Source organism: Mustela putorius, unplaced genomic scaffold (genome assembly GCF_011764305.1).
Source record: "Mustela putorius furo isolate JIRA1106 unplaced genomic scaffold, ASM1176430v1.1 tig00003836_pilon_pilon_pilon, whole genome shotgun sequence".
NCBI classification, from domain to species: Eukaryota; Metazoa; Chordata; class Mammalia; order Carnivora; family Mustelidae; genus Mustela; species Mustela putorius.
This window is the reverse complement of record NW_025421989.1, coordinates 36,456,144-36,483,248: the sequence shown is the minus strand read 5'-3', so window position 1 is coordinate 36,483,248 and position 27,105 is coordinate 36,456,144. Positions and strand designations below refer to the sequence as shown.

General features: G+C 38.6%; 1 protein-coding gene across 13 annotated transcripts in view; it reads left to right on the top strand.

Moving 5' to 3' along the window:
* The window catches only part of CASK (calcium/calmodulin dependent serine protein kinase), a 362,863-nt gene that overhangs the window by 155,693 nt on the left and 180,065 nt on the right, over positions 1 to 27,105 (top strand). For all 13 annotated transcript variants that reach the window (XM_013057510.2, XM_004754920.2, XM_045089473.1 and 10 more), the window contains exons 4-5: positions 18,716 to 18,793; positions 23,295 to 23,367. In XM_013057510.2, coding sequence (XP_012912964.1) covers positions 18,716 to 18,793; positions 23,295 to 23,367 — 151 coding nt within the window. The remainder of the gene's footprint in view (positions 1 to 18,715; positions 18,794 to 23,294; positions 23,368 to 27,105) is intronic.

The following is a 27,105-nucleotide window of genomic DNA, read 5'->3' as shown; positions in this document are numbered from 1 at the left end:
TCCATAGAACAAGAGGCTGTTTGTTCTATTTCATAAATTTTGTAAAATCTTGAAGAGAGCATGTGTGTGCACTGTGTTGTCTGTGCTGGGAATCACTATGGCTAAGCGAAGGACCGTATTGAGGAACCAGTATAGAACAAAGCACAGTTCGAGATGATAAGTATGAAGGAGAAGCTAAGACTCATGCAGGCCCTATCAAGAATATCCAATATACATGAACAGGAATTCTGTAGAACATAGAAGGAATGATGAGAGGAGAGGCCTTACTCAGATGACAGCCCTAAACTTCCACAAGGTGAAGAAAGACTATTCCCTTCAGATAGAAAGAAGGTTTGGGGAAGAAAATGACAAATCAACTTTTGGACCATCTGAGAGTGTGATGATTGTGGGACACCTGCCTGTAGGTGGCCAGTACGCAGCTGCCTGTAAGAGTAAGGCCCCCAGGAGAAGAATCTGGGCTAGAGATGGAGTTGAGGAGTCACTACCTTTAGGACAAGGCCCACCTCAACACTTGGCACCTCAGTTTCAACCTACCAACTTGCAAGAACAAAATGAAAAGTGAAAGTACTCTCATAATCAAAGGTCTACAAAGTCTTGAGCATAATATTCATTGTCATAAATTCTATTTGTCATCAAGCCTCAGGATTAGAAGTTAAGAGCTCAGGATTCTGGAACCAGCTTGCTTAGGTTCAAATCCTGCCTCTGCTATTTTCTAACCATATGACCTTGGACAAGTTATATGACATTTGTCTTAAGCCTCAATTTCCTCATCTGCAAAGTAGTACCTGTCTCCTTGTGTTGCTATGAGGATTAAATAAGTTATTACATGTAAGGCATTTAAAATAGCACTTGGTGTATAGTTAAATGCTCAGTAAGTCTTTGCTATTAGCTATTAACATCTCTGCATTTAACAGGAGCCTTCAGGATCTTATCCCAGAGGGGTGACTAATGTGAAAATCCTGGTCTGTGAGGATAATAAATTTAGATATCTGTGTCTTCCTGTAATACTGAAAGGTTCAGTCTAGTTAACTGCTGACTTTTATTTGTCCACATGCAGAGTTTTGTTGCTGTTTGCAAATTAGCCATGATGTTATTTGAACATTCAGGAACTCCCTCTTTTTTTCTTGTCACGTTTGAAACTTAGAAATAATTCACACGCAGATGGACTCTTCTCGTGAGGGCACGGTAATGGTTCCATTTTTCTTGCTGTGTTGGAGCAATCCAGTCTTGGGAAGATACCCATTTTTATGCCTCTTTTCATTTATATCTATACATCTGTAGTTTTATAAGTACCAACATTAACATTTCATTAGCTCAGAACTTGCCTAGAAGTAAGAACTATACCAGCTAGTTTGATTTCAGAGTGCAAATGGCAGTAACATGAAAACAGCAAATCAGTAATTAACCATGTGATTGTTTTAATCTGTGGTCTGGTTATTCAAGATGAGATCATTTTCCAAATTAGCCCCCCTTTCTTATCTCCAAGACCACGCACATCAGAGTCTGGCACGATTATATGCAGTTCTTTAGATGTTCTGCGAGGCTGAAAGAGAGGACGAGTCAGAAGAATGGTGAAAGAATGACCCTGAATCTTTGAATTCCACAAAAGGCCAGAAGGAACATATTGTGAGCTTCCTGTCTCCATCTTTGGAAGGTGTGCTGCCTCTAGGCTCGCAGCTTTCCTGTTCGGCAGACAGAGTCTGCACTGAGGACCCTGCCTTTGGAGGAAGACAAGGCTTTGAGGAGCTAGAGAGAGAGAGGCCAAAAGAAGAACTAGAAAGACTTCAGGAAGACTGATAGATACTCACCCACACGAGAGTTACAGGAACTTATGCAGGACCAAGAGTAAAGTGATATGATGATGATGATTTGGTGTTGAGCAGCACAGATACTGTCCCAGCTCTTGCTTGCAAAAAGAAGTTAGGACTAGATCAAAGTCTAAGAAACTTTAAAAAAGAGCAAAACATGTTTCAACAAGCTAAACTAATATATCCAGCAGATAAAAAATTACATGTAAGGTATCTGCAATAGTAACTATTTTTTTAGAATTAATGAAGTTAAAGGATTTGTTGGAGGGGAGAGGGTAGGGCAGAAAAGAGAGGTCAAGGACCTCTTGACCTTTGGACACTTTCCCCTTTGCAGACATGACTGGGGCCACACAGTAACCAATGTCTTAGGTGAACTCTGTAGGCCTCGAGTTGACAACACTGTGGTAGCTTGAAAAGTTAGTTCCTACCTAGCACCGTGACACCTTGTCTCCTGGTCAATTGAAAAGAAAGCACAGGAGAGATTCCCTTCACGTGTAATTTGCAGTCAAAAAAAGCCTCTTAAAGTGTTAGCCTGTCATTATGCTTTCAGCGAGGCATGTATGTCCATGTTAGGGGAAGGGAGGAGTGTAACCACCTGCCTCAAAAAGGGGAACAGAGAACATGGAGTTAATACAGGGGGCCAAGAATCAAGAAGCTGAGATTCTGGTCCCAACTGCCATTAGTTACTGACCTGAAGCAAGTCTTTTCATTAAACTTTCAGTTCTAAAACCCCCTAATGTGACTCATCATGATTCTGTCTGGAGGCCCCTTCCCCTCCTTTTTTTTTTTCTCTTCTTTCAGAGCCTTAACTGGAAGAGAAAGCATGTGTGTGTGTATGTCTGCACATGAAGGAGATAACGAATGAATGAATGAATGAATGAATGAATGAATATATGTATGTTGGTGTTTGGGGAGGTAGGTGTTGAGCTGTGAAGATTAGTGAGAACACCGAGGGCTAACAGCAAAGTTCCTCCTTAGTAAACAGAACAGGGGTTGTTCCCAATTGCCTGCCTGCCTTTTCTATGAATTTCAGAAAACCATACAGAGAGACATGTTAACATAAACAACTAATCCAGACATCTGCTGTTCCTCCTATCTTAAGACCATTTGCCATCTCTTGTAGGTGGAGTTTCTTCATCCACTAGGAGGCGCCATTGTCAAGCAACATTGAGTAGGGGTCAGGAGATCTTTGCTGGTTCTTTAAACCATTGGATAGGAGAAAAAGGTCTGGCAAAAAGAAAAGAGTGGTAAATTTAGGACCCTGGAAATGGTGACAAATCAACCTTTGATATCTAGACAGGCATTAACACAGCACTGCTTCTAAAATTTGATGAACAGTCTCCTAGACTGCATTTTAATTTTGGAAGTAGCAAATTTTTTCAAGCCAGTCTGTTTTTAAAGAATCAGAATTCTGTGGGATATCAAGAGACCTTAGAGATTACAAACCAAAGCCCTTCATGCTATTGAGGAGTCATTGTCAACCCAGAAAGGTTAAGTGGCATGATCGAGGTTCCCCGGACAGTTAAAGGTAGGCTTGCAAACAGAACCCGTAAGTAGGCAACATTTCTCATTGTTTTTAGCTGTCCAACATCTGAACCCTCTTCCAGTATTTGAAGAATCACCCATCTTAAGAGTCTTGATGGGGACAGAGCCCACCTTTTTCTGTAGAAGCTAATAATGCCAGATACTTGCTCTTCTTGGCATTTAAGATATGGACATACAACATCAGTTTCATGAGTCAGACACAACCACCCAGGATGTAATAGCTAGTGACAAGAAGAACAGGGACCATGTGGCACTCTCAGGTGACAGCAGGGATGATTACTGGGCCAGTCATAGCAGTGACAGTCAGGATGGCTTCCAACATCTGCCATTAATGGGGCCAGCAGTGCAAGCTCTTGCAGCTGGTGGAGATCAGCTGCCACGGTGCCTTCATCAGATCCATTCAGGGCTTTGTGTCTGGCTGCATACCACAGTCTCGGTGTGACAGGCCTCCCTACCACTCTGGTCCCATTAGTCAACTCCTGTGCTGCTTAAATCAGCCACAGTTGGTTTCTGTTTCTTGTAACTCAGAGCCTTAACCAACCCAGCATTAAGATACCCAAATCAGTGGAGAAGTGACAGAACATGACCCCACTGTCAGGGGAGTCTGTGGTCTCTGAAATCTCTGCTGAGACTGACAGCTTTTGTACCTTGGGATATCAGCCCCAGCAAAAGGAGGCTGTAAGGTGAGAGACATGGTGCTGGGAGCCTCAAAAAGCATACCAAGGGCCAGATACCCCAAAATGCCATGTCGTTCATGGTGAGGAATTCTGAGGAACCCAAGATTTCCTACTAGAATCTAACCGTCCAGGTCCTTAATGAATCTGTATTTGTCAGAGTCGAAAGTTAGAACATATTTAGCATTTAGTAAGTTTGTCCTGTAACTCTTGACCATTTCAGTGTATGGAGCCATGGGCTCCCACTTGTACACCTGCCTCAGGCCCTGTGAGTGTTAGGGGTGAGGCTAGGCAGAGGGAGGCCACATGGCCTGCGGGCCGAAACAGCTTAGTAGCAGTACCCACCTGGTCCCTAGCAAAGTCACAAGGTGGCGGGATTGGTTGGATGTGCTGTGCATTCCCTCTCAGTGACCTTTCCCTTCCTTGGCTCTGTCTCCTTGTGTCTCCCCACCTTAGCACACTCATTCCCTCAGGGAGCAATGAGGAATCCCCTTCCGACCTTAGCTAATCTGGGAGTCTTCTTCTTAGGTGCTGCTCAACTTTCAGGGCCACAAAACTACCATAAGGCACACCCGCCAGGGGCTCCACCTAGAACACTCCAGGTCAGGGAAACAGCAGACATACCTTTCCAGCAGGGCAGAAGGTCTTGTGCAGGAAATATACCAGGGAAAAGGACGATTTGTTTTTAAATAGTATTGAGAAAAACTAATTAGCAATTCAGAAGTCGATTTAGATTCGACCCCCCTCTCCAAGAAAGAAAACCACAGACAGAACAGTTTATATAAACAAATCAAATCATAGGAAAGCTAGCAAAAAAATAAAATTATTTAACAGATCTTTGGAGAGCTTTTACAACTTCAAAGAACTGGGATTCACAAAGGAAAACATGAACAGATTTAAAATTGAAAAATCCTGGAAAAATAATCCACTTTCATATTGACTTAAAAGGGTTCCATTCTACTAAACATCAATAAGAACTCACTGTGATGAAAGGGATGATATTAAGCTTCATGTACAAATGGGCAAGGACAGAAATAGTCAGTTCCCACCAAAAGAAATACACTTGGTACATAGATGTATGGGATATGCTCAGTCATTTTAATGCCTTTCGTAATATATCAACATTTGCTTTATTCGGCAATTCTTGTTACAGTGAACATCCCCTTTCCCCATTGAGAAAATGAAGGTTTCTATCTACTTACATAACACAGTTAACAATCCTGTATCAGTATCTTCTCGGGGCCCTGGTCAAGTTCATACTGCAGGAAACTGATTGTATACAGTTTATAGTAGTGGTGAGAGGGGAAAGCTCAGCTGAGCTCAAATTATAGTCCCTTAAATATTTCCACAATCTACTCCAAACCTGCCTAACATGCTGACTCATTTCCTTGTGCTCTAGGCCTTACTGTTGTTCACTTGTCAGAAGAAATGGCTTGAGTGGCTGCCCTCTTGATTCCCTTGTAGTCCCCATTCTCTCACTCTCCCATTCTCCTCTTCTTCCTCTTCCCCCGAGTCATCTTTGGGACCCATCTCAGAGGCTGCTTGCTCCCTGTCTGTATCCCTCAAAGATCTACCCTTCCCTTCCTTTGAAACTCTAATACACACTGCTGTGACTAACTCCTTCCCCAAATTGGAGTAGTTCAGAGTAAGGAAAGGGTAAAGAAAGGTCAAGTGTGCATGCCTCTTTCTTTCGGAAAAGAATTTACCACCAACAAATATTTGTAAATATTCATCAATATGTGGGATGTTATGCTGACCACAAAAGACCTGTTGATGCCCTCAAGTTGTTCATAGTACAGCTGGGCAGACCACACAGGTGTCTGTCCATGAAATAAATAATAACCAATAGTAAAGATCTAAAGGACCATAGAGAGGCAGAGATTCTTGGGTCCCTAGGAGATCAGTGGAGGAAACCACTGGGAGCTGGAACAGGCAGACATGTATGCTTATACAACATTGGCGAAGGGTATCTGTGTCAGTGTAGGAGAGAGCTAGGTGGAGAAGTGGAAAAAGGTCATCCTTAGCAGAGGCTTAAAGAAAGCAAAGGGATCAGGAAAAGGTGGTGGTTACAGGACATTTGTGAAGACATCAAGATGGTACCACAAGCAAAGCCCCAAATTAGAAGAAAATAAAGGAGAACTAAAGGTTTTTTTCTAATCAATAGAGATTGATTTGTATATGCCAGGATTCAAACATTTATTGGCAAACTTATGAAATATGGAGAATTCATTTAAACAATATTGATAGCACAGCATCGACACATGTATCATCGGGAACAGTGGGGGTAGAGGCTCTGCATTTTGAAGATGTCCCTAGGTGATTCTGGAGCATGGGGCCCTCATAACAGGCATGAAAATGGCTTTGTTATACAGAGCCCTCCCTTGTACTGTGACTTTACCTACTTAGCTGTAATCCCTTTTTTTTTTTTCCATTAAGTAACTCAGAGCCTTGAGCAGAAGTTTGAAGCTTTCCTCTTTGTAACCTGAGCATTTTTGCAGGGACGATTCATGGATTCTATTGCCAAACTACCTGAATTTGAATCCTGGCTCTGCCACTTACTAGCTGTATGATTTCCTGGGCAAGTCACTTAAACTTTGCTGTTTCTCAATTTTCTCCTAAGTAGGAGTAGTAATAACATCTATCTCAGACACTTGTCATAACCATTAAATGGATTCAGGCATGTAAAGCACTTAGAAAATGCCTGTCCCATAGTAAGCACTCAGTAAATGCTAGCTTTATTTATTACAACAAACTAAGATTATTTCTGTTTTTGAACCGTATGTAGAGGAAATCATACAGTTTGTGTTCTGCTTTGTCTGCTTCGATCACTCAGTGTTTTATCTTTAGGATTCAGCCAAATTACTTTGTGTACCTGTAGTTAATTTCTTTTCATTGCTGTGTAGTATTCTGTTGTATGAATATACCAAAGCTTCCTACCACTAGTGGACTTTTGGGTCATTGACACTTGGTGCCCGTTGTGAACAGTGCTGCTGTGAACATCCAGGCACATGATTCCTGGTCCACGTGACTACGTGAGCACACACTTATTTGAAGAAAGTATTCTTGCCCAAAACAATCCAGGCACCTTTCATCGTAAATCAAGCATGCACATATGAATGGATCTGTTTCTAGGCTGTTATGTTCTGCTGTCCTGTGTGTCCTACTGTCCGTAGCACAGTCTTAATTACTAAGCCTTATATTATGAAATTTTGAAATCAAGTAGAGCCAATCTTCCCACCTTACTGTTCTCCCAAAATATTTTACATCTTCTTGTCCTTTTACAGTGCCATATACATTTTAGATTCTGCTTGACAGCTTCCACAAAACCTGCTAGGATTTTGATTGGAATTCTGTTGAATTCTTGCTACAATTTGGGAAAGAGTGGCTGTTTACAGTATTCAATCTTCTGGTCTATGAAAGGATAATTTTCTGCCCATTTATTTTAGCTGTTTAATTTCTCTTAATACATATCATATTTATCTCCCTTCAGGTCCTATACTATTAAATTTATTTCTACATTCTTTTTTTAAAGATTTTATTTATTTGACAGAGAGAGAAATCACAAGTAGGCAGAGAAGCAGGCAGAGAAAGAGGGGGAAGCAGGATCCCTGCTGAGCAGAGAGCCTGATGTGGGGCTCGATCCCAGGACCCTGAGATCATGACCTGAGCCGAAGACAGAGGCTTAACCTACTGAGCAACTCAGGCGCCCCTATTTCTACATTCTTTTTTTTTTTTAAGATTTTATTTATTTACTTGAGAGAGAGACAGTGAGAGAGAGCATGAACGAGGAGAAGGTCAGAGAGAGAAGCAGACTCCCCATGCAGCTGGGAGTCCGATGTGGGACTCGATCCCGGGACTCCGGGATTATGACCTGAGCCAAAGGCAGTCGTCCAACCAACTGAGCCACCCAGGCGTCCCCCTATTTCTACATTCTTAAAAAACATTTTTTATTAGATTTATTTCTACATTCTTAAAAAAATTTTATCCCCAAATTTTAAAATTTTTCTTTTCATGTTTGAGAATAATTTTGCTAAATTCTGATTAATTCTGATTTTACCTTAGATTACTGTGGATATTCTACAAGTGCAATTTATGCCATCTGCAAATAATGACAGTTTGTTTCTTCTTTTTCAATTCTTAACAGGTTTTATTTCTTTATCTTGCCCTTACTGCACTGGCTAGGACCTCCAGAATAGTGGTGAATATAAGTTTTTGGAGTAGGCATTTTCATCTTGTTCTTGATCTAAGAATTTCATAAAGTTTAAATACATAATCTTATTAAATTCTTGGCATTTATTGAAAGTATCCTAATTTTTTCTTCTTTAGTCAGTCTCAGTGTTTAGAATTATATTAATCGAATTCCCAATGTTAAAACAGTTTTACAGTCCTCTGATAAATCCAGATTGGTCCTGATATAATTTTTATGTATTGCTGGGTTTGATTTGCTGCTGTTTTGTTTGGGTTATTTGCATCTGTGTTCATTAATGAGATTTTCCTTTAATTTTGTCATGCTGTCCTTAATGGTTTTTGTATCTAGATTAAACTAGCTTCATAAAATGAATTGAAGACTGTTCCTGCTTCTTATTCATTTTATTTCTCCTCCAGATGTTCAGTAGAACTGTCAGAAATGCCATCTAAGCTTAGAGTTTTCTATGCCAGAAGGTTTTTAATTACTGATTCAATTCCATTAATCAATAAAGAATATTCAGGTTTCCTAATTATTTTTCTGTTTACTTTGATAAGTTTTATTTTTCTGGGAAATTTGTTAGTTTCATATGAATTTTCAAATCCGTGGCACAAAGTTTCAGCGTCATCTTTTTAACTCTGCAGGATTTGAAATATGTCCTTTTTCATTCTTAATATTGGTGGCTATATGTGTCTTCTCTTTCTTTTTTTGAAATCAGTCTTGCCAAAGATTGATCATTTCATAGGGAGCAACTTTTAGCTTTTACTAATTCCTCTAATATGTTTGTTTTCCATTTCATTAATTTCTATTCTTATTTCCTTCTAATTTGAGTTTAATTTGATGATCTCTATATAGCTTATGCAGATGGAGGCTGGGCTCATAAATTTTCAGGCTTCTTTCCTAATACATGCATTTACAGCAGTAAATTTCCCTCTGATCACTACTTTACCTACATTATGTTTATTTTTGTTATTCAGCTTAAGATATTTCCTTATTTTCTAATAATTTACCCTGAGATCTGTATAATAAAGGTATATTGTTCAATTTCCAATGTTGGGGACTTTCCAGTTCAGTTTCATTAATCTTTTCAAAAAACCTATTTTTTTTATTTTTCCTTGCTTTATATTGTTTATTTTTTCTTTATTAATTTCTTTTTTTCTTCATTAATTTCTGCTCAATATTATTTCCTTCTACTGTCACTGGATTTACTTTACTGTTCTTTTAAAACAATTATCCTGATAAAATGTCACTTTTGCTTTCTTATTTTCTAATATTGTACATTAGTATTTGTAATATTTCTGTTATATTTCAGTAATTTAAAGTTTAAAAACATACTGTTTTAGTTGCATTCTTGAGGGACATTTTGCATTTTTTTTCAATTTAGAGCTGTTTTTAGTATGACAAAAATGGTAAGACCTGTTCTTTTTTTCTTTTAAGCAAAGGATAAAACAAAAAAATTTTTGAATATGTACCCACTCTTACACCCTGTTGATATCCAGAAATTTCTCTGTGCATCTGCATGCATATATATATGCATACATGTATATGTTTATACATCTTAATATATTGTGACCATCTTTCTACATCAATAAATACATTTCTACAGCATCATTTTAATTGTAGCATAATATTCTACCCTGTGGACTTACCACAATTTAACAACTCTATTGTTAGACATTTATTCAGATTGTTTCATACTTCTCTGTATTATAAATAGATATCATAAGCCCCTAGCATTAAAACTTGGCAAATATTCCTGATTGTTTCTCTTAAAATGAAATTATTGGGTCAACGGACATGGCCATTTTTAAGGGTTTTGTCAAGCACCATAAAATTGCTAGGCAGAAAAGTTGTATTGATGTAATTTTTCTTTAACAATGGACTACCTGATTCAAGAAAAGTTTCTCCAATACCAAGGGGTGTGTGTGTGTGTGTGTGTGTGTGTGTGTATGTGCGCACGTGTAGGTAGCTTCTCCTACTGGAAGATTGGAACTGTGCCCCACCTCCTCATCCCTATTTCTATATTTGTGGGTCTAATGATGGCAGCATGCTAATCTTGAAACATAATGCCCCAATCCTGCACCATTTTTAGATGTACTTTTATCATTATTGTTAGAAATATTTTATAATTTTTAATTTGATTTCTCTTCTGATCCATAGGTTATTTAGCATGTACTTCTCAATTTCCAAGCAATCATTTGGGGGATTTCCTATTTACTATGTTAATTTATTTCTAACATAACTCATTGTGATTAGGGATCATACACTGAGTGCTTATAAGCCTTAAAATTTCATTGGCTCTCGAAAAGCACTTGTGTGCTATCTCAAGTTGTAAGCTGAACTAGAGTTCGTGCATATGTAGCATCATTTTTACTTGAAAGAATGACTAACAAACCATGGTTACTCAAACTTGGGTATGTAGCATACATTTAATCAAAAATGAAATGAGCCTGCTGCTTCAAGGGAAACCACTCACAGTAGTGTCACCAATGATGAAATTCAAATTTTCAAGTGAAAATTATAATTTTGGAAAAGTTGTACCTGCTACCATGACCTTAACAGCTTCCCAGGACTTAATGTTTCTAATGTAATCAATGATGATGCAAATGAATATGGATTTTTTATACCGTGTAATGAAATGTGTCAATGTTTAGAAAATCTGCATAACTCAGTGAACCAGTATTTTTCAGTTGACTAATGTGTGATGTTATAAAGTCATGCACCCATAAAGGAAAGATCCATTCGAAGAACAAGACTGAACAGATTATAATGTGATACAGTACCAAAAAATTCATTGACATGGTTTCAGAATCCACGTTGCCGTTTACCTTTAAGAAACTACCACTTTTGGGGGGTGTCTGGGTGGTTCAGTCAGTTAAACATCTGCCTTCAGCTCAGGTCATGATGCCAGGTCCCTGGGATCAAGCCCTGCATCAGGCTAAGCAGAAGCCTGCTTCTCCGTCTCCATATGCCTCTCCCTGCACTCCCCCCAGCCACCACTTGTGGACGTGTGTGCACATGCTTGCTTGCTCGCTCCCTCTCAAATAAATATATCTTTAAAAAAAAAAAAAAGAAAGAAAGAAACTACCACTTTTTGAGTCTTTTGTACAGTATCAAAGAAGTATATTCTCACATATCTGCAAGAGCAATTAAAATATACCTCCTTCTTCCAATTACATATCTGTGTGAAGCCAGATTTTCTTCCAATAACATACTGTAACAGATTGAATATAGAAGCAGGTACAAGAATCTAGTTGTCTTCTATTAAACCAGAAGTCAAAAACGATTTGCAAAATATCCAACGGTTCCTTTCTTCTCACTAAATTTGTTTTGTTTTATAATAGATACTTATTTTTCATGAAAAAATATTATTTCTGTTAACATGTGATGGGTTTATTGTTCTTTTAAAATAAATGGTTTTTCAGATTTTTGGATTTTCATTTTAAATGTGGCAAATGTTAATAGACAAAACCTACACAAACACAATCCATTTGGGGTTCTCAATAATCTTTAAGTACAAAAGAGCTCTGACGTCAAAAAGTTAGAGAACTTAGTGGTTGTCCTAGAAATTACAGTATGCCTCCTGACCTATATGTTATTGTTGTCAAGTATTTTTATTTAAGGTCAGTCTCTCTCTCTGTCTCTCAGAATAGTTATTGTGTTATATGGTCTCTCTGTCCAGAGAGAGAATGAGAAAATAGTTGTTTTGTATAATCATTGTTCATTTAGGTTCACTTACATAGTTACTACATTTTATGTTTTTCATGCCTCACTGCATCTCTGAGTTTTCATTGGCCTTCATTTTTCCTTCTACCTGAGGAATATTCTTTTGTATTTCCCTTAGGGATAAGTATGCTGCTGGCAAATTCTCCTGGTTTCTTTGCTTATCTGAAAAAAATTTTTTCACCGTTATTCTTTAGGGTTTGTGTGTGTGTGTGTGTGTGTGTGTGTGTGTGTGTGTGTGTGAAAAGAGAATTTTATTAGGTTGGCAGCTAATTTGATTTAAGATCCCTTTTTACTGTATGCTGGCTTCCACTGTTGCCATTGAGAACTCAGCCTTCAGTCTAATAGTCCATTCTTCCTTTTCACTGCTTTTGAGCTTTTCTATTTTTCTCTGGTTTCCTGCAGTTTTCACAGATACGTGACTAACTATAAATTTCTTTACTGCTTGGTGGTTTTTGAGATCTTTCATCATTTCTGGCTTATTATCAGACATTATATTTTCCGTATTGCTTCTGCTCCATTTTCTTTTCACTTTTTTCATGTATTTATCTGTTTACTACCTATTAGTAATCTCTATACCCATTGTGGGGCTCGAACTCAAAACCTAAAGATCAAGAGTCATGCATCACCAAGTAAGCCAGCCAGGCGCCCACCCTTCTTTTCACTTTTGAAACTTCAATTAAAAATAGATGCTGACCTTCTCACTGTAATCTTTTCTTATCCTCACTTTCATATTCTCCATGTTTTGTCTCTCCATGCTTCAATCTGACTGCATCTTCTGGTTCACTAATTTTTCTCTTCAGCTAACCTAATCTGCTTAAGTTCTTAATTTTGCCATTAGATTGTTTCATTCAGAAATTCCTATTTGCTTTTTCAAATCTATGGTGTCACTTTTTTTTTTTAATAATTTGTTGATCCTAACTGAAGTTTTTAAGTGGAGCTTTTCACTTCATGGTAGACACTGGGATTTTTCTATGCTACTAATAAGCCATACCAGAATGTATTCTGTACCCCGCTTTTAAAAAAATACACCTCTTTATCACCCCAGCCCAGAGTGTAGGGTGTTTTATCATGTCGTTAGCCTTTGGCAGGCTCCTCTGGGGTAAGCCAAAAGATTAGCTCTGTCTCATCTCTCAGATCACCCTAGCGCAAAGGCAGCTGGACCCTGTCAGTCTGACATCTCACCCTCCCAGAGTCAGGACCCACCCTGTCAGTCTGCCTCCCCCCTTCTTCAGAGTTCCCCAAATATCCACCCTGCCCCTTTCATGGCAGCCTCCTTTTTCTTGGCCCACTACCTACCCCAAGGGGAGACACAGCTCTTGCTCACCTCTTTGAGCTCAGAACATTTCCCCATCCTCACTAGATTGTTTTTCACTCACTATACTGTTAATTCTTAAAGATTTAAAAAAAAATTCTTTTAATTCATCCAGTTCTGTAGTTGTTTTTGTCACCTTCAGAGCAAATGCTGGTCAGAGAAATTCAGATTCGGTCTGGCCTTTACAGTGCTCCTCAAAGAATAGTTTGCAGATGAGTTCCAGCCTACCAACAATTACCAGTCTATAATGAGGTAAGGACAGAAATTGAGAGTAAACATTTAGAAGATGTTAGAGCGATTTGACATAGCTTTGAAATCATAGCATATGATCTAGTATTTTATAAAAGTACCAATTTATAAATACCTGAGGGGGAAACACTGGTCCTTCACCACACTTAAGTTGAGAAGCATTTCTTCATTCAATCAAGTGTGAGTCTCCGTGCTACAAGCCCCCTCTTTTTCTGCTTTTACAGAAAATACGTTATAGAAGAGGGTTAAGTGACTAGGTGTGTGAATTAAACTGACCAACCTGAGGCTAACAAGAGCAAATATTTATTTTGTCTGTACACAGCAGGACTAGTGGGGTGAGGGGTCAGCCTCACAGGAAAAAAGTGAAAACCACAAAGAGGGAGTTAGACCCAGACACTTCTATACCATTTTAACAAAGAATAATAAAGTATGAAGCGACTAGACAAGGGAAGACATGGGGAGTTTGGGTGTCTCAGGTTGGAGGTAAGTGGTGGGAAGGGGACTAAGAAATGTGTAGTGAATAAGATTTGTTTAGTAAAATTTGTCATACAGATCAGAGTAGTTGTCTTCCTAGTACTTGAGAGGGGAACACCTTTGCAAAGGGAAATTTCAACCCTATTTTTAGGCAGAATGGAGGACAGGGGAGAGTTCTTTCTGTTGCTCCTGTTCTTCCTGCTGTTGTTTGATTGCTTTCAGCTCAAAATCATCCTATGCCAAAGTGGCATATTTTGGGGTGGCATATTCTAATCCCTTCCACATATGACCACCCATACATTTTGCCTCTAGACCTGTGATCTGTTTTATTGGGCGTATCTATTTGGGTATTTTTTTAATTATATAAGTAAAACGTGTTTTATTCTAAAATTTTGAAAATTCAGACAGATGAAAGGAAGGGAAAGCTAAGATCATTCATGATCCCACCACTTTTTTACAAGTCAGAGTAAACCTCCTATAGTTTTTCTCTGTGTATAGGATAGAAGCATTCCCCCATACCCTTTTAAAGCAAGGTCTCTTCTTCCTCTTATTTTACTCCCTCGGAATGGAACCAAGTGAGGAAATTTAGAACACACTTTTTGAAGCTTGGCAGCCCTAGAAACACCTTAAGATGGGAAGCAAAGAGAAAAGTAATAAAAGAAACCTTACACTTGTTTTTAGAAGTATTAACAAATAAAGATTATCAAAGATTTGAGGCATCAAACTTTTTGTTCAAAGTGTTATATGTAGATTATATTATGAATACATATATTTTTTAAATTTCAGTGATGAGTAAAATTTGTGTAAATACTATTTTTGGTTTCTCCATATCTCATAAAATTTAAAATTAATGAATTGCCTCTTTTACTTTAATATCAGTGATACAAATAACTAATCAAACAGCTTTATTAGAAGATTACTTTCACAGTGATGACTGACTTTCAGACTAGCTCCTCAAAGAACATGCCTGCATCTTTAAAAATTACACGGGTGATTTTGTTTGGTACTCCTGGTTATGGACTATTGTATTAAAAAAAGTACAGTGGCAAAATGATCCCATTTATAAGAGAAACTGAAAGTATCCTAGGGAAAAAATCCTAATAATCGATATTTGGAGCCAGTATAAAGAAAACCTTAAAATTGCAACTTAGAGACATGAAAGGAAGTATCATTTTTGTAGATGAGAATATGAGAAAAATGTTAATTTCTACAAGTTTATAAATATAATACTGTCTCCACCAAAATATTAAAAGTGTTTAGCATTTGACAAACTGATTTTAAAATTCAGCAGAGAGAAAAAACATTCAGAAGAAAATATTGACAAAGAATAATAATGAAATGACTTATTTTTCCAAATACTAAAATATGCTATTATAGGAGTACCTGGCAGGTTCAGTCAGTAGAACATGTGACTCTTGATCTCAGGGTCATGTGTTCAAGCCCCATGTTGGGTATGGAGCTTACCTTTAAAAATAAAATAAAAAACACAGTATTAAAAATGGTATGGTTACTGGATACAAGAATAGTTGGGTCAGTAGGAAAGAGTAGAAACCTGAAAATACGTGTGTCTGTACATGTGTAGAGACTATCATTTCAAATAGCAGTATTTCAGAAATGACAAGGAAAGAAATGGGCTGATCCATGCTGGTAGTTACATTACAGGGCAGTAAATAATTCCCAGTTTTCTCTCACTGACTGGTTCCCTCTTTAAGCATTGACCTCTCACCACTTGACTATCTTCTACCCCTAAGATTCCTTTTTCCCTTCTTCTAGGTCCCTCCAAAAAAATCTTCCTCTAGCTTTCAGGAGAGCTCCCAGGCCCCAGGCTCTTACTGCTTGGTGATGCAATCAGTTGAGCTCTCCTTTGCCTAAACCTTCTCTCATCTGAGCTGAACATGCTCGTCCTCACATTCCACAATTAAAAAGGAGACCGTCCAAACAAAAACTGTAATTCCGTCATTGTCAGGGATCTTTTAGTGCTCCTAGGTCAAACAACCAGCTTAAACCGCAGGATGCTTTAAAAATAGTATTTTTTTCCTCCTCCCAATACAAAGAATTGAAAAGTATTCATCATCTAGCAATCAAAGAAGTGCAAACTAAAGCAACTGTGACTTTTTAACCCTCCTATCTGATTGGCAAGATTCAAAAAGAATAGTCCTCCTAGTGGAGGTGAGGTAGAGAGGAAAGGATACTTTCACAATTAGTAGGAGCAGGTACATTGTGTTAACTTTTTGCCAGGAATGTGTCAGAAGTGTTATTGTATGTGCCCCTTGACCTATAGGACAAGTACAGCTCTGCTTATAGGACTTCTAGTCTAACAGGTGATCACGATTGTTCACAAGATATCTGACCATGTTCATTCAGGGTTTATTTCTGATGGTAGAAAATGGTCACTACCCTACTTCAGAGTAGACTAGGCCATCACAAAGATCATTTTATGCATTGACATTCGAAAATGTTCATTTGCTGTGAATTGGAAACCAGGCAAGTGTTGTAAAGCTTTGTATAAATGTGAAAGTGTTTGCACTGACCTAAAACCACACCAAGTTTTAAATAATGTAGTCAGGGCGCCTGGGTGGCTCAGTGGGTTAAGCCTCTGCCTTCGGCTCAGGTCATGATCCCAGGGTCCTGGGAGCAAGCCCCGCATCGGGCTCTCTGCTTGGCAGGGAGCTTGCTTCCCCCTCCCTCTCTTCCTGCCTCTCTGCCTACTTGTGATCTGTCTCTCTCTATCAAATAAATAAAATCTTTTTAAAAAATAAATAATAAAAATTTTAAAATAAATAATATAGTCAGTTACTCGTGACTCTTTACTGTGTTCTCAGTCTTCTGCTGGGTATTGGGTAGGAGTATTTTTTTTTTTAATTTTTACTTATTTATCTGACACAGAGAGAGAGAGATCACAAGTAGGCAGAGAGGCAGGCAGAGAGAGAGGGGGAAGCAAGCTCCCTGCTGAGCAGAGAGCCCAATGCGGGGCTCGATCCCAGGACCCTGAGACCATGACCTGAGCTGAAGGCAGAGGCTTAACCCATTGAGCCACCCAGGCGCCCCAGGAGTATTTTGAAAGTATAAAACATACTCGTTCTTTAGGGCTACTACCCTATTGTTGCACTGTTGATCTTGCCTATGTGCATTTGCTCACACCTAGCAGATGTAGCTGTAGACAACGGGAAGAGCATTGAGTATAGATACACATATGAATCCTGTCCCTGTCACATACTTGTTTACTTAGATTATTTGAGAATGATAAGGATGCTGATGTCATGGGGTGACTGTGAGAATGGAGATAGAACAAGGAGTGTTTCCCGTGATACTTGATGAATAATATTATTAGTGATTATTTGTTATTAATGCCTAATTAGTAATTATTAGTAATAGTAATGAATAGTTTCTCTACTTTCCCTTCTAGAAGTCTCAATATCTTCAGTGTAATACCTGTAACAGATCTATTGCAGTTTTAGCTCCTGAATAAGTGAATGGGTGAAATACTGCATTTGAAAACACTTCATAAGCCTGAAAGCATTATAAAGATATTGGCCAACTATTAATATTTGAATAATTTCATTAATAGATATGATCTGGCAAAGTCTCATATATATGTATTAAAAAATGCTAAGCGTATGTAAGGGCCAAATACAATGATATGGACATATAGGGTTGTTAGAGAATTTAAGCAAATGAAAGCCTTTATGTGGCTGGTAATCCACTGAGGGGGCTTTCTGGGAAGGGTGGGATTGGAATGGGACCTTGGATTGAGGTAGGTTTTGAATATGAGGAGCAATACATGCAGAAGCATCTGAGAAAAAAGAAAACAGTATGTTCAGGGGATAGTAGTAACACTAGCCTGCCTAGAGAGTGAGGTATCCTTGAAGAGCCATTAGATAGGATAGGTAGAAGAGGCAAGGTGTGGCCGACACAAGAGGCCTTACTGATCTGCTGAGAAATTTAAAAAGACCCATATTTAAGTTTGTGGCAAAATAGTACCATTCCGTCACCAACACATCAGTGTGTTAGAATATGTTGGTAGCAGTTACTTTGGTAATGGAAGTGTAAGCAAAAATAAATTATGAATTAGCTATTTTTTCCTTCTATGGTATACAGCCTGAATTCCCATTTAGTGGTGATAAGTATAGTGAAATATTTTAGAATCCTTGTGGATTCTTAAAATATTGCATGACATGACTAGGTAGCGATAATTTTGGAACTTGACTCAAAAATGTGCCCACAATCCCCAGCATTGCCATTTTCTGAGACTTTTTGTTGCAATAACTTAAAGGAAACAGGGTGAATTTTTGACACCTTATGTTATTTAATGCTACCATTTGCTTGTTCTTTATGTTTTCCCATGTAGATTTTCAGTGTTAAGATGGTTATAATATCCTTTATAATTTGTCTCTTTTTCATTGAAAATAAGGAGATTAAAATAACTTGTTAGAATCATTAGCTGTGGGGCACTTGGTGGGTCAGGCGTTAAGTATCTGCCTTTGGCTCAGGTCATGATCCTGGGGTCCTGGGATCAAGTCCCACATCAGGCTCCCTGCTTGGCGGGGAGCCTGCTTCTCCTACTCCTACTCCCCCTGCTTGTGTTCCCTCTCTCTCTCTCTCTCTCTGTCAAATAAATAAATAAAATCTTAAAAAAGAATCATTAGCTGTAAGCCAACTAATAACTTCATTACAGCCTATTCATTTTCAATGTTTTCTTCCTGGAATTTCCTCTGACATTCTTTTTCATATTTTTCCACAGTATGGATGGAGCAGACCTGTGTTTTGAAATCGTAAAACGAGCTGACGCTGGTTTTGTATACAGTGAAGCTGTTGCCAGGTACGTCATTCATATGGACTCCTCAGAGGTCAAGGTGGAAATAAAAGAAGGAAGTGACAAATCACATAAAGTGACCTGCTTTTTGAACTGATGATGACCTTATTGCCAGTCTTTGCTACAAGGAGCATGTCTGTCTTAGTGCTTTAGTGGAACCAAAGTAGCAACTAGAAACTCAAAATATTGAAACATGCATTTATCTATTAATACAGGCTTACAGCTTAACATAGTACTGCTGTCTTTACCATTTCTGATGACTTTTGTTCAGAGGGGGATTTGATAGCTCAGCAACCATGAAGAATCAGATTTGGGGGTTTGTTGTGTGTTCAATCTTTATTTTGAGCAGATGTGCCTTATTAGTTCTTTACTTTGTCTTTTGGTGATAGCGAATTGTTATGTGGCCAATTAATCTGACAAAACGCCCAGAACAGAGGAAGGAATAGATATAAAAGCACAGTGCTCCTGCTAAATATATTTGCTTCAGGCCAGTGTGTGATCTCCCAAGCAAATGGTGGCCATTGTTCTAAGTCAAGTTGTTGTAAGGAACCAGTGGCTCAAAATAAGGAATAAAGAGGAAAAATCACAGGAGCCATGCACTGGGCCACTTGCCTATAGATTTAGAGCAATACAGCTTTCTGCTTTGGTGGCATTCAATCATATCATAAATACCCACTTCAGTGGGTTGCCTTTTTAATACATGGGTCTTCTCAGTCACCAACCATAATATGTTAAAGGATTCAAACCCACAACTCTAGTGGTTTTTTTTTTTTAATCCCATTTTTCTATTAGTTTTGAGTTTGTATCATAATATAAAATTTTTTATTATGTATTGTGCTTTGGAATTTAAAAGCATTCTTTAATACCAGAACAGTCAATGTGATCTTGAGTTTTCTTATGATACAGCAGTAAACCGCTTTATTCAACTAAATGAACCTCTCAGACCCTTGGGCATTATTGTGAATATTTACTTCTTCAAGGATTTGAGACAGCCTGCCTTTTGAACTTTCCCACATTGATCTCTTTCAACAGCATCATCAGATAGGGAAAACTAAAAATTCTGAACATTGAGTTTATAGAACAGTGAAGTTTGATGAAGGAAGAGGACTTTTCTCCTTTTGAACCGGAGTAACACTTGGGTACCTGGTGCATGTGCTTGGGGTTGATGTTCAACCACTACCATTTGTACTCTGTTCCCCACTTGTCTCTATGGCTTTTCCTCAACTTCGAGCCTATCTGTACCACTGTCCTGGGCATCAGAATAGGGAGAATAGTCCTATGTAGAGATGATGCCATACAGTGACACAAAAGGAACTTTCCAGAATAGTCCAGTAAAGAGTGGCCTCGGGACCAGTCAGCAACATTACAAAGAGAGAAATTTGGCACAATTTATTAAAGACCCTTCCTAAATAATGACAAAAGGCGGGGGGGGGGCATCCTCAGAAAGCAGTATTAGGCATGTGCCCTTTTGCAGAAAATTAGTGACCATACAACAAGTGCATGTAGAGCCTTCCTCGGGCTGTAGAGCATTCAACTGGATGACTTCTAACCTGCCTGCCTCCTCTGATTCTGTGATTGATCATTGAGAAATTTAGTTTACATAAGTATTCTAGTGAGACCAACTGCAAGAAGACTCCGAGGCACCAAGAAATCAAATTGATAATGTTTTTCTCCAACTGGCTGAGCTTCAAGAGAAGCAACAAAGCATGGCATAAAAGGAAACTGCATACAGTCCTTACAGCCCAATTAGTGATTACCTCTGTTCTTTCAGGGGCTATGAGTTGTGGAAGGCGCTAACATACAGAATCAGATTATCAAATCACACTCCTACAAATCAGAGCGATCTTCTTACCTAGTACCAAGCTTTACTAAATAATTACAAGGATACAGGCAATCTAAAGGCTCAGCTGAAACAAAAAGGTCTGGGTTTTCAAGGGCAGCTTCCCACATCAGAAATGCACCTGTGGCCCAGAGTAGATGAGGTATCGACATGAGGTCTGTGGGATCCCACACACAAAGGGGAGCCTTGCAGTCACAAGACGTCTCCATTGTATGCCTCAAGGAGTCGTATAGCTTCCATGACCTCCTCCAGGAAGCGAGCCATACCTCAAAGATCCTGGATTCTATTTACCACAGGTAATCCTTAGCCCCAGACATTCTCTGACGAGCATTTCAGAGACAAGGTGTCTTATGCCTAGCAAGAGTGTTCATCTCTTTACCTAGAGTCTCCTTCCCTCCTTTGTTCCACCACCCCAGAAATGCAGGCTTCCACAGGAAGTGAATGGATTGCAGGCCTCAGTTCTTTCCTTCCACTGAGTTGTCCTCATTCCGGATCCTTACAAGAGATAGAGACAAACTTATATATTGCGAAGTTTCTCTGAAAGTATAGGCCACCATGATGATTCATGAAAATGAAGCTTTCTAATTAAAGTTTAGTCAGCAGTTCTAGGCAGTGCGGGTGGATTTTTGCTTCTCTCTTTATTCTGCTTGCACACTATTCACGTGCACAGCCTCCCAGAGTCATGACTGGGAGGGTGGAGAAAGATCACTTTAAATCTGTAATATCTGGGGAGAAAAAATTGTATCTTCCCCCGACACACTCCAGAGATTCTGATATGTATGTATATCTGGATCAAATAATTGAGCACTCTGATAATTAGATGAAAAATGCTCATTCACTGAGGTTTTTGTTTTTTTTTCTTAATGAGGCTTTGAGATAGGACTTTTCTTCAGGCTAAAGACATATAAGTGGCTCTCTTAGTACAGTGTATCCAAAGTAGTCCATACTGTAAGTATAAGCTATGTCCAATTTACCTAATTTAAACATACCCACTATTCTAATGTTCATATCTAGATACACGAATAGGCTGTTCCTAAACCTTTGACTAAACTTAACAATAATAATAATATTGTAATAATAATGATTTACCTTTTGTAGCATGGTTCAGAGTTTACAAAACACTTTCACTTTTGTCTCTGCCATTTCAGGGGGCCACATAGCCTTCAAACCCTGATTTGAGCCAGGAAAGGGCCAAGTTAAGAACCCCTAACTTAAACAGAAACTTAACTGTAGGCTTCGTAGGCCCAGGCAAAGAGTATATGACCATAGCCCCTTTTGTGTGCATCTGCAAAGTAAGAAAAATTGACCGGAGTACTAAGGACAGTATGAGCTAAGTTCTCTGCTTTAGAACCCAAGTATGGGGAGACAATGATAAGTATAGAAACAGAGTATGGGGTTGGATTTTTTCTCCTACCTTGCATTTAAAAAATGGAACCTTCTGATCGATTGTAGTTCATGAAGTAATGCACATGTCAAGGAGAGGGACATTCATGTGAGTTTTGATGATAGTGTACTTGAGAGGGAACTTGATGGAAATGCCTCTTAGTTGTATATCAGGAGTGGGGATTTTTTGTTGTTGTTGTCACAAGGATACATACAAGGGCACTTGCAAGTACTGGTAAATTTCATTTTTATGTAAAGTGTGAAGAATAGAAGATCTGGAAAGATAAAAATTCAATACATACAATAAATAACATAGCATATCTTGCATTTCTATGTCATGCCTGTTTGGAAGGAAAATGGGAAAATGAAAAAGGAGGGGGATCATAGGAAAAAGAGAAAGATACGAAGGGAGTAAAATATAGAGGAAGAGAGGATAAGAAGACACTCAACAGGGAGAAATAGAATTAGAGGAAGAAGAACCTAGAATTAAGGAACAGAGGGAAGTCAAAGCAAGCTGTGAAGTAATACCGAATACACGTCCTTACTCTGGTCACACCCTGTTGCTAGTTGACCCTGTTAGCACTTTTTAAGGACTGTTCTTTATAATGCTGACCCCTCCTGTGTTTTTCCCCTGGACCTTTTGGGGAGCTGCTGCAGACCCCTGCTGGCCCCGTGATGAGTCTGACTTCCCAGGATTTCAGCCCAGAACAACTCTGCTTTGTTAAGAGATGCCCCAGCTAAAACTCCGTTATGATACAAAAAGAGATTGTACACATAAAGAGGTTCTTTCCTCTTGTTTGTCCTTAAAGCTAAATGGAAATAAGGCAGAGAGCCAGCCTCTGCTGGCAGATAAAAGGCTCCCCATTCCTTTAGTCAGAATCCATGGTGCACCTCCAAGCACTGTTCACTTAATAGCAATCCACTGTAACTAAGTAGAATTAACCGAGTGTCAGAGACTCGCTCCCCCCCCCCGCCCCGCCCCATGTTTTCAGCTTGAATTTTTCTTTTGCCGAGCTATTTTACTTATGAACTGTGAAATTCTTTTGGTTTGGTTATCTTAGAAAATACAGAACACAATATTTCTTCATGAAGCTTATAAACTCATGGGTCTGCCAACTTTTTCATTATTAAGCCTCACATTTCACCAGACTTGTCTGCTCAAATGAGAAGTGTCCATGGGCAGTGAGTATGAAGATGGGAGTTACAAACTAGGGACACTGTATATTAAGTTTTAAAAATAAAAAATTTTTATTACAGTTTTAGATTTCTTTTGTTTTTCTACAGTCATTACATGAGACAGATACTGGAAGCTCTACGCTATTGTCATGATAATAACATAATTCACAGGGATGTGAAGGTAAGTCATTTTTATCACTAACTTTTTTTTTTTATTTCTTTTCAGAGTAACAGTATTCATGTTTTTGCACCACACCCGGTGCTCCATGTAATCCGTGCCCTCCCTAATACCCACCACCTGGTTCCCCCCAACTTCCCACCGCCCGCTGCTTCAAACCCCTCAGGTTGTTTTTCAGAGTCCATAGTCTCATGGTTCACCTCCCCTTCCAACTTCCCTCAACTCCCTTCTCCTCTCCATCTCCCCATGTCCTCCATGTTATTTGTTATGCTCTACAAATAAGTGAAACCATATTTTATCACTAACTTTAATGTTTATGAAGAGAAACTGATAAAAGTGATAATGATCAGAAGTGTTTCTTTAATATTCTTATAGAGAGCACCTTAAGGTTAATTTTACTTCCAAATTAACATTTATTTAACTACTTTATTTTTTTAACTACTTCATATTTGAAGAGTCGTACTCATTCTTAACAGGAACACTTTTATCATTTCAGTTTCCTTATTCTTATTAAAATGTACATGTATTCTAAAATTGTTATTCCTCTTTTGCCATTATGTGTTTAAGAGAGAAATGAAAAATCCAACAAGTAGGAAGAACCAAATAATAATCCTATCCTAAGTTAATTGGGGGGGGGAATTGGTTTATATTGGTTATTTGGTTTATATAGTAAAAGTTAATTATATGCTTATATTTTCATAATGTTGCATACATAATAATCAGCATTTTTTGCACATAGTTCTTTAACATAGTCTGAAATCATAAATAAAAATGTAATACAGTTTTGCACCCTTAGGAATATGCCTACTACCATTATTCGGTCTTTCTGCCTATTTCTTCCCAGTATTAAGTTCATGAGAACTGTCAGCTCCTGGCTCATAATGGTGTCAGGCAGAACATGGAGGCAGACCAGAAAGTGAAACAGTGGGCCTTCCTCCTGATGCCCAGCCCCTTCCAAGGCCTCCAATAGCTAAGAACCCCTGGGGTCTCCCTAGCCCTATTGTCCCCTTTCTGTCTCTGGTATTTTGTCACTGGCCTCTCTCTAACACACAGCATCTACAGACATGGGGCTCTCCTTCCCTCAAAACGTATTATCAGAGTCCTGGCCTCTTCACTATATTTTAATGGTTAAGAAATTTAGTAGAGTTTAGTTAAATTTTCTAGAACGTTTGGGAAATTTTAACTAAATTATTGTGGTTATAAGCTGAGATAAAACCATAAGGGAAGGAAGGGAAATCTGAAGAGAGAGAATCAGAGAGGGAGATGAATCATTAAATAAACTGAGGGTTTCAGAGGGGCGGGGGAATGGGGAAATGGAGTAACTGGGTAATGGGTACTAAGGAAGGCATGTGTTGTGATGAGAATTGGGTGTTACATGCAAGTTATGAATCGTTGAACACTACATCAGAAACTAATGTACTATACAATGGCTAACTGAATGTAAATAATAATAATAATAAATAAGCTGAGTAAAGCATGAGCAATTCCAAAACAGTCTAGTGGAATGTTACCATAGCAAATGAAAAACAAAATCATTGGAGAAATGTACAGAATACACTTTAGTTGTAAAAATCTTACTCTTTACAAATGTGATAGGAAAAGGAGAGTCTTATTATCAGTACTCAGCACTGAAGAACCCAATGGATACGTAGCACTTTTATAAAAAAGTATTTTTCAGTTACACAAATAAAGAGAATAACAAGTGTAAAAAAGTTAAAGGAGGGAAATTGTCAATGATAGTAACAGGCTGTCTTACTCTTCTACATTTAATTAATAGAAGAAAATGCAGATATAAACAGTAAAGTATATCTCCTCATATATATCATAAAATAGATGATAAAAATGACACTTTGAAAACATAAAATGTATAAACAGATTTTTAGTTCATATAATAGCACTGCTTTAGAAACACTTTTGCTCAAGAGACAGTTTTTGAATTCTGTTCTTGAAGAGTATATGAACATCATATAGTAAGTAATGACTGACAACATACTGTACTGTAATACTTTCAATAATAGTAATAATAATAGACAAAACCAAAAGACAACTGACAGAATGGGAGAAGATATTCAGAAATGACATATCAGATAAGGGGCTAGTGTCCAAAATCTGTAAAGAACTTATCAAACTTAAAGAACAAATAATCCAATCAAGAAATGGGCTGAGGATATGAACAGATATTTCTGCAAAGAAGACATCCAGATGGCCAACAGACACATGAAAAAGTGCTCCACATCACTCGGCATCAGGGAAATACAAATCAAAACCACAGTGAAATACCACCTCACACCAGTCAGAATGGCTAAAATTAACAAGTCAGGAAATGACAGATGCTGGCGAGGATGTGGAGAAAGGGGAACCCTCCTATACTGTTGGTGGGAATGCAAGCTGGTACAACCACTCTGGAAAACAGCATGGAGGTTCCTCAAAATGTTGAAAATAGAACTGCCCTATGACCCAGCAATTGCACTATTGGGTATTTACCCTAAAGATACAAACGTAGTGATCCAAAAGGGCACGTACACCCAAATGTTTATAGCAGCAATGTCCATAATAGCCAAACTATGGAAAGAACCTAGATGTCCATCAACAGATGAATGGATAAAGAAGAAGTGGTATATATATACAGTGGAATACTATGCAGCCATCAAAAGAAATGAAATCTTGCCATTTGCGACAACGTGGATGGAACTAGAGGATATTATGTTTAGTGAAATAAGTCAATCGAAGAAAGACAACTATCATATGATCTCCCTGATGTGAGAAAGTGGAGATGCAACGTGGGGGGTTGGGAGGTAGGAAAAGAATAAATGAAACAAGATGGGATGGGGGGGAGAGAAACCATAAAAGACTCTTAATCTCAACAACTGAGGGTTGCTGGGGGGAGGGAGATAGGGAGAGGGTGGTGGGGTTATAGACATTGGGGAGGGTATGTGCTATGGTGAGTGCTGTGAAGTGTGTAAACCTGGCGATTCACAGGCCTGTACACTTGGGGCTAATAATAGATTATATGTTTATAAAAAATATATAAAATATTTAAAAAATAAAAATACAGTCAGCTTTTGATTAGTCATGGTATTTGATACAATCATCCAAAACCAAATAAAATCCCGAAGTAGCTATATTTGAATATTGTGCTTCAGCTTCTTATTTACCTTCTGATCGATGTATTCAACAAATATTTGAGTGTGTACTTGATGCACAATGCTGTGCTTGGAACCCTAGAGATATTATGATGGTCTCAGTAGGGAGATGAGGCAGTGTATCTGTTACCGACAGCTGCAGATCAACACATAACTGAACTTGGGGACTTCAGACAACAACTGCTTTTTATTTGCTTACAATTCTATAATTTTGGGCAGAGCTTGATGGGGACGGCTCGATTCTGTTGATAGAATATGGGCTGAGGCAGCATGGCTAGTACCCACATGGGCTTCAGTCTTGTGGCATGTCCACTGAAATGACCAGAACAGCTAGGAGCTTGCTGGGCCCTTTTTGTAGTCTCTCATTCAGGGTATTCCTCCCTCCCTCCTTCTTCCCTCTCTCTCTGTCTTCATGGGGCCCCGTCTCCAGCAGGACGGTGTCTCAGGGCTCCAAACAAGCAAAGGTGGAAATTGCCAGGTCTCTTGACACCTAGGCCGGAAGTTGACAGTGTCGTGTTCTCTGCATTATGTTGGTCAATAGATTACAAGACTAGCGTGGATTCAAGAGGAGGAAAAATAGATTGTGTCTTCTGGTTGG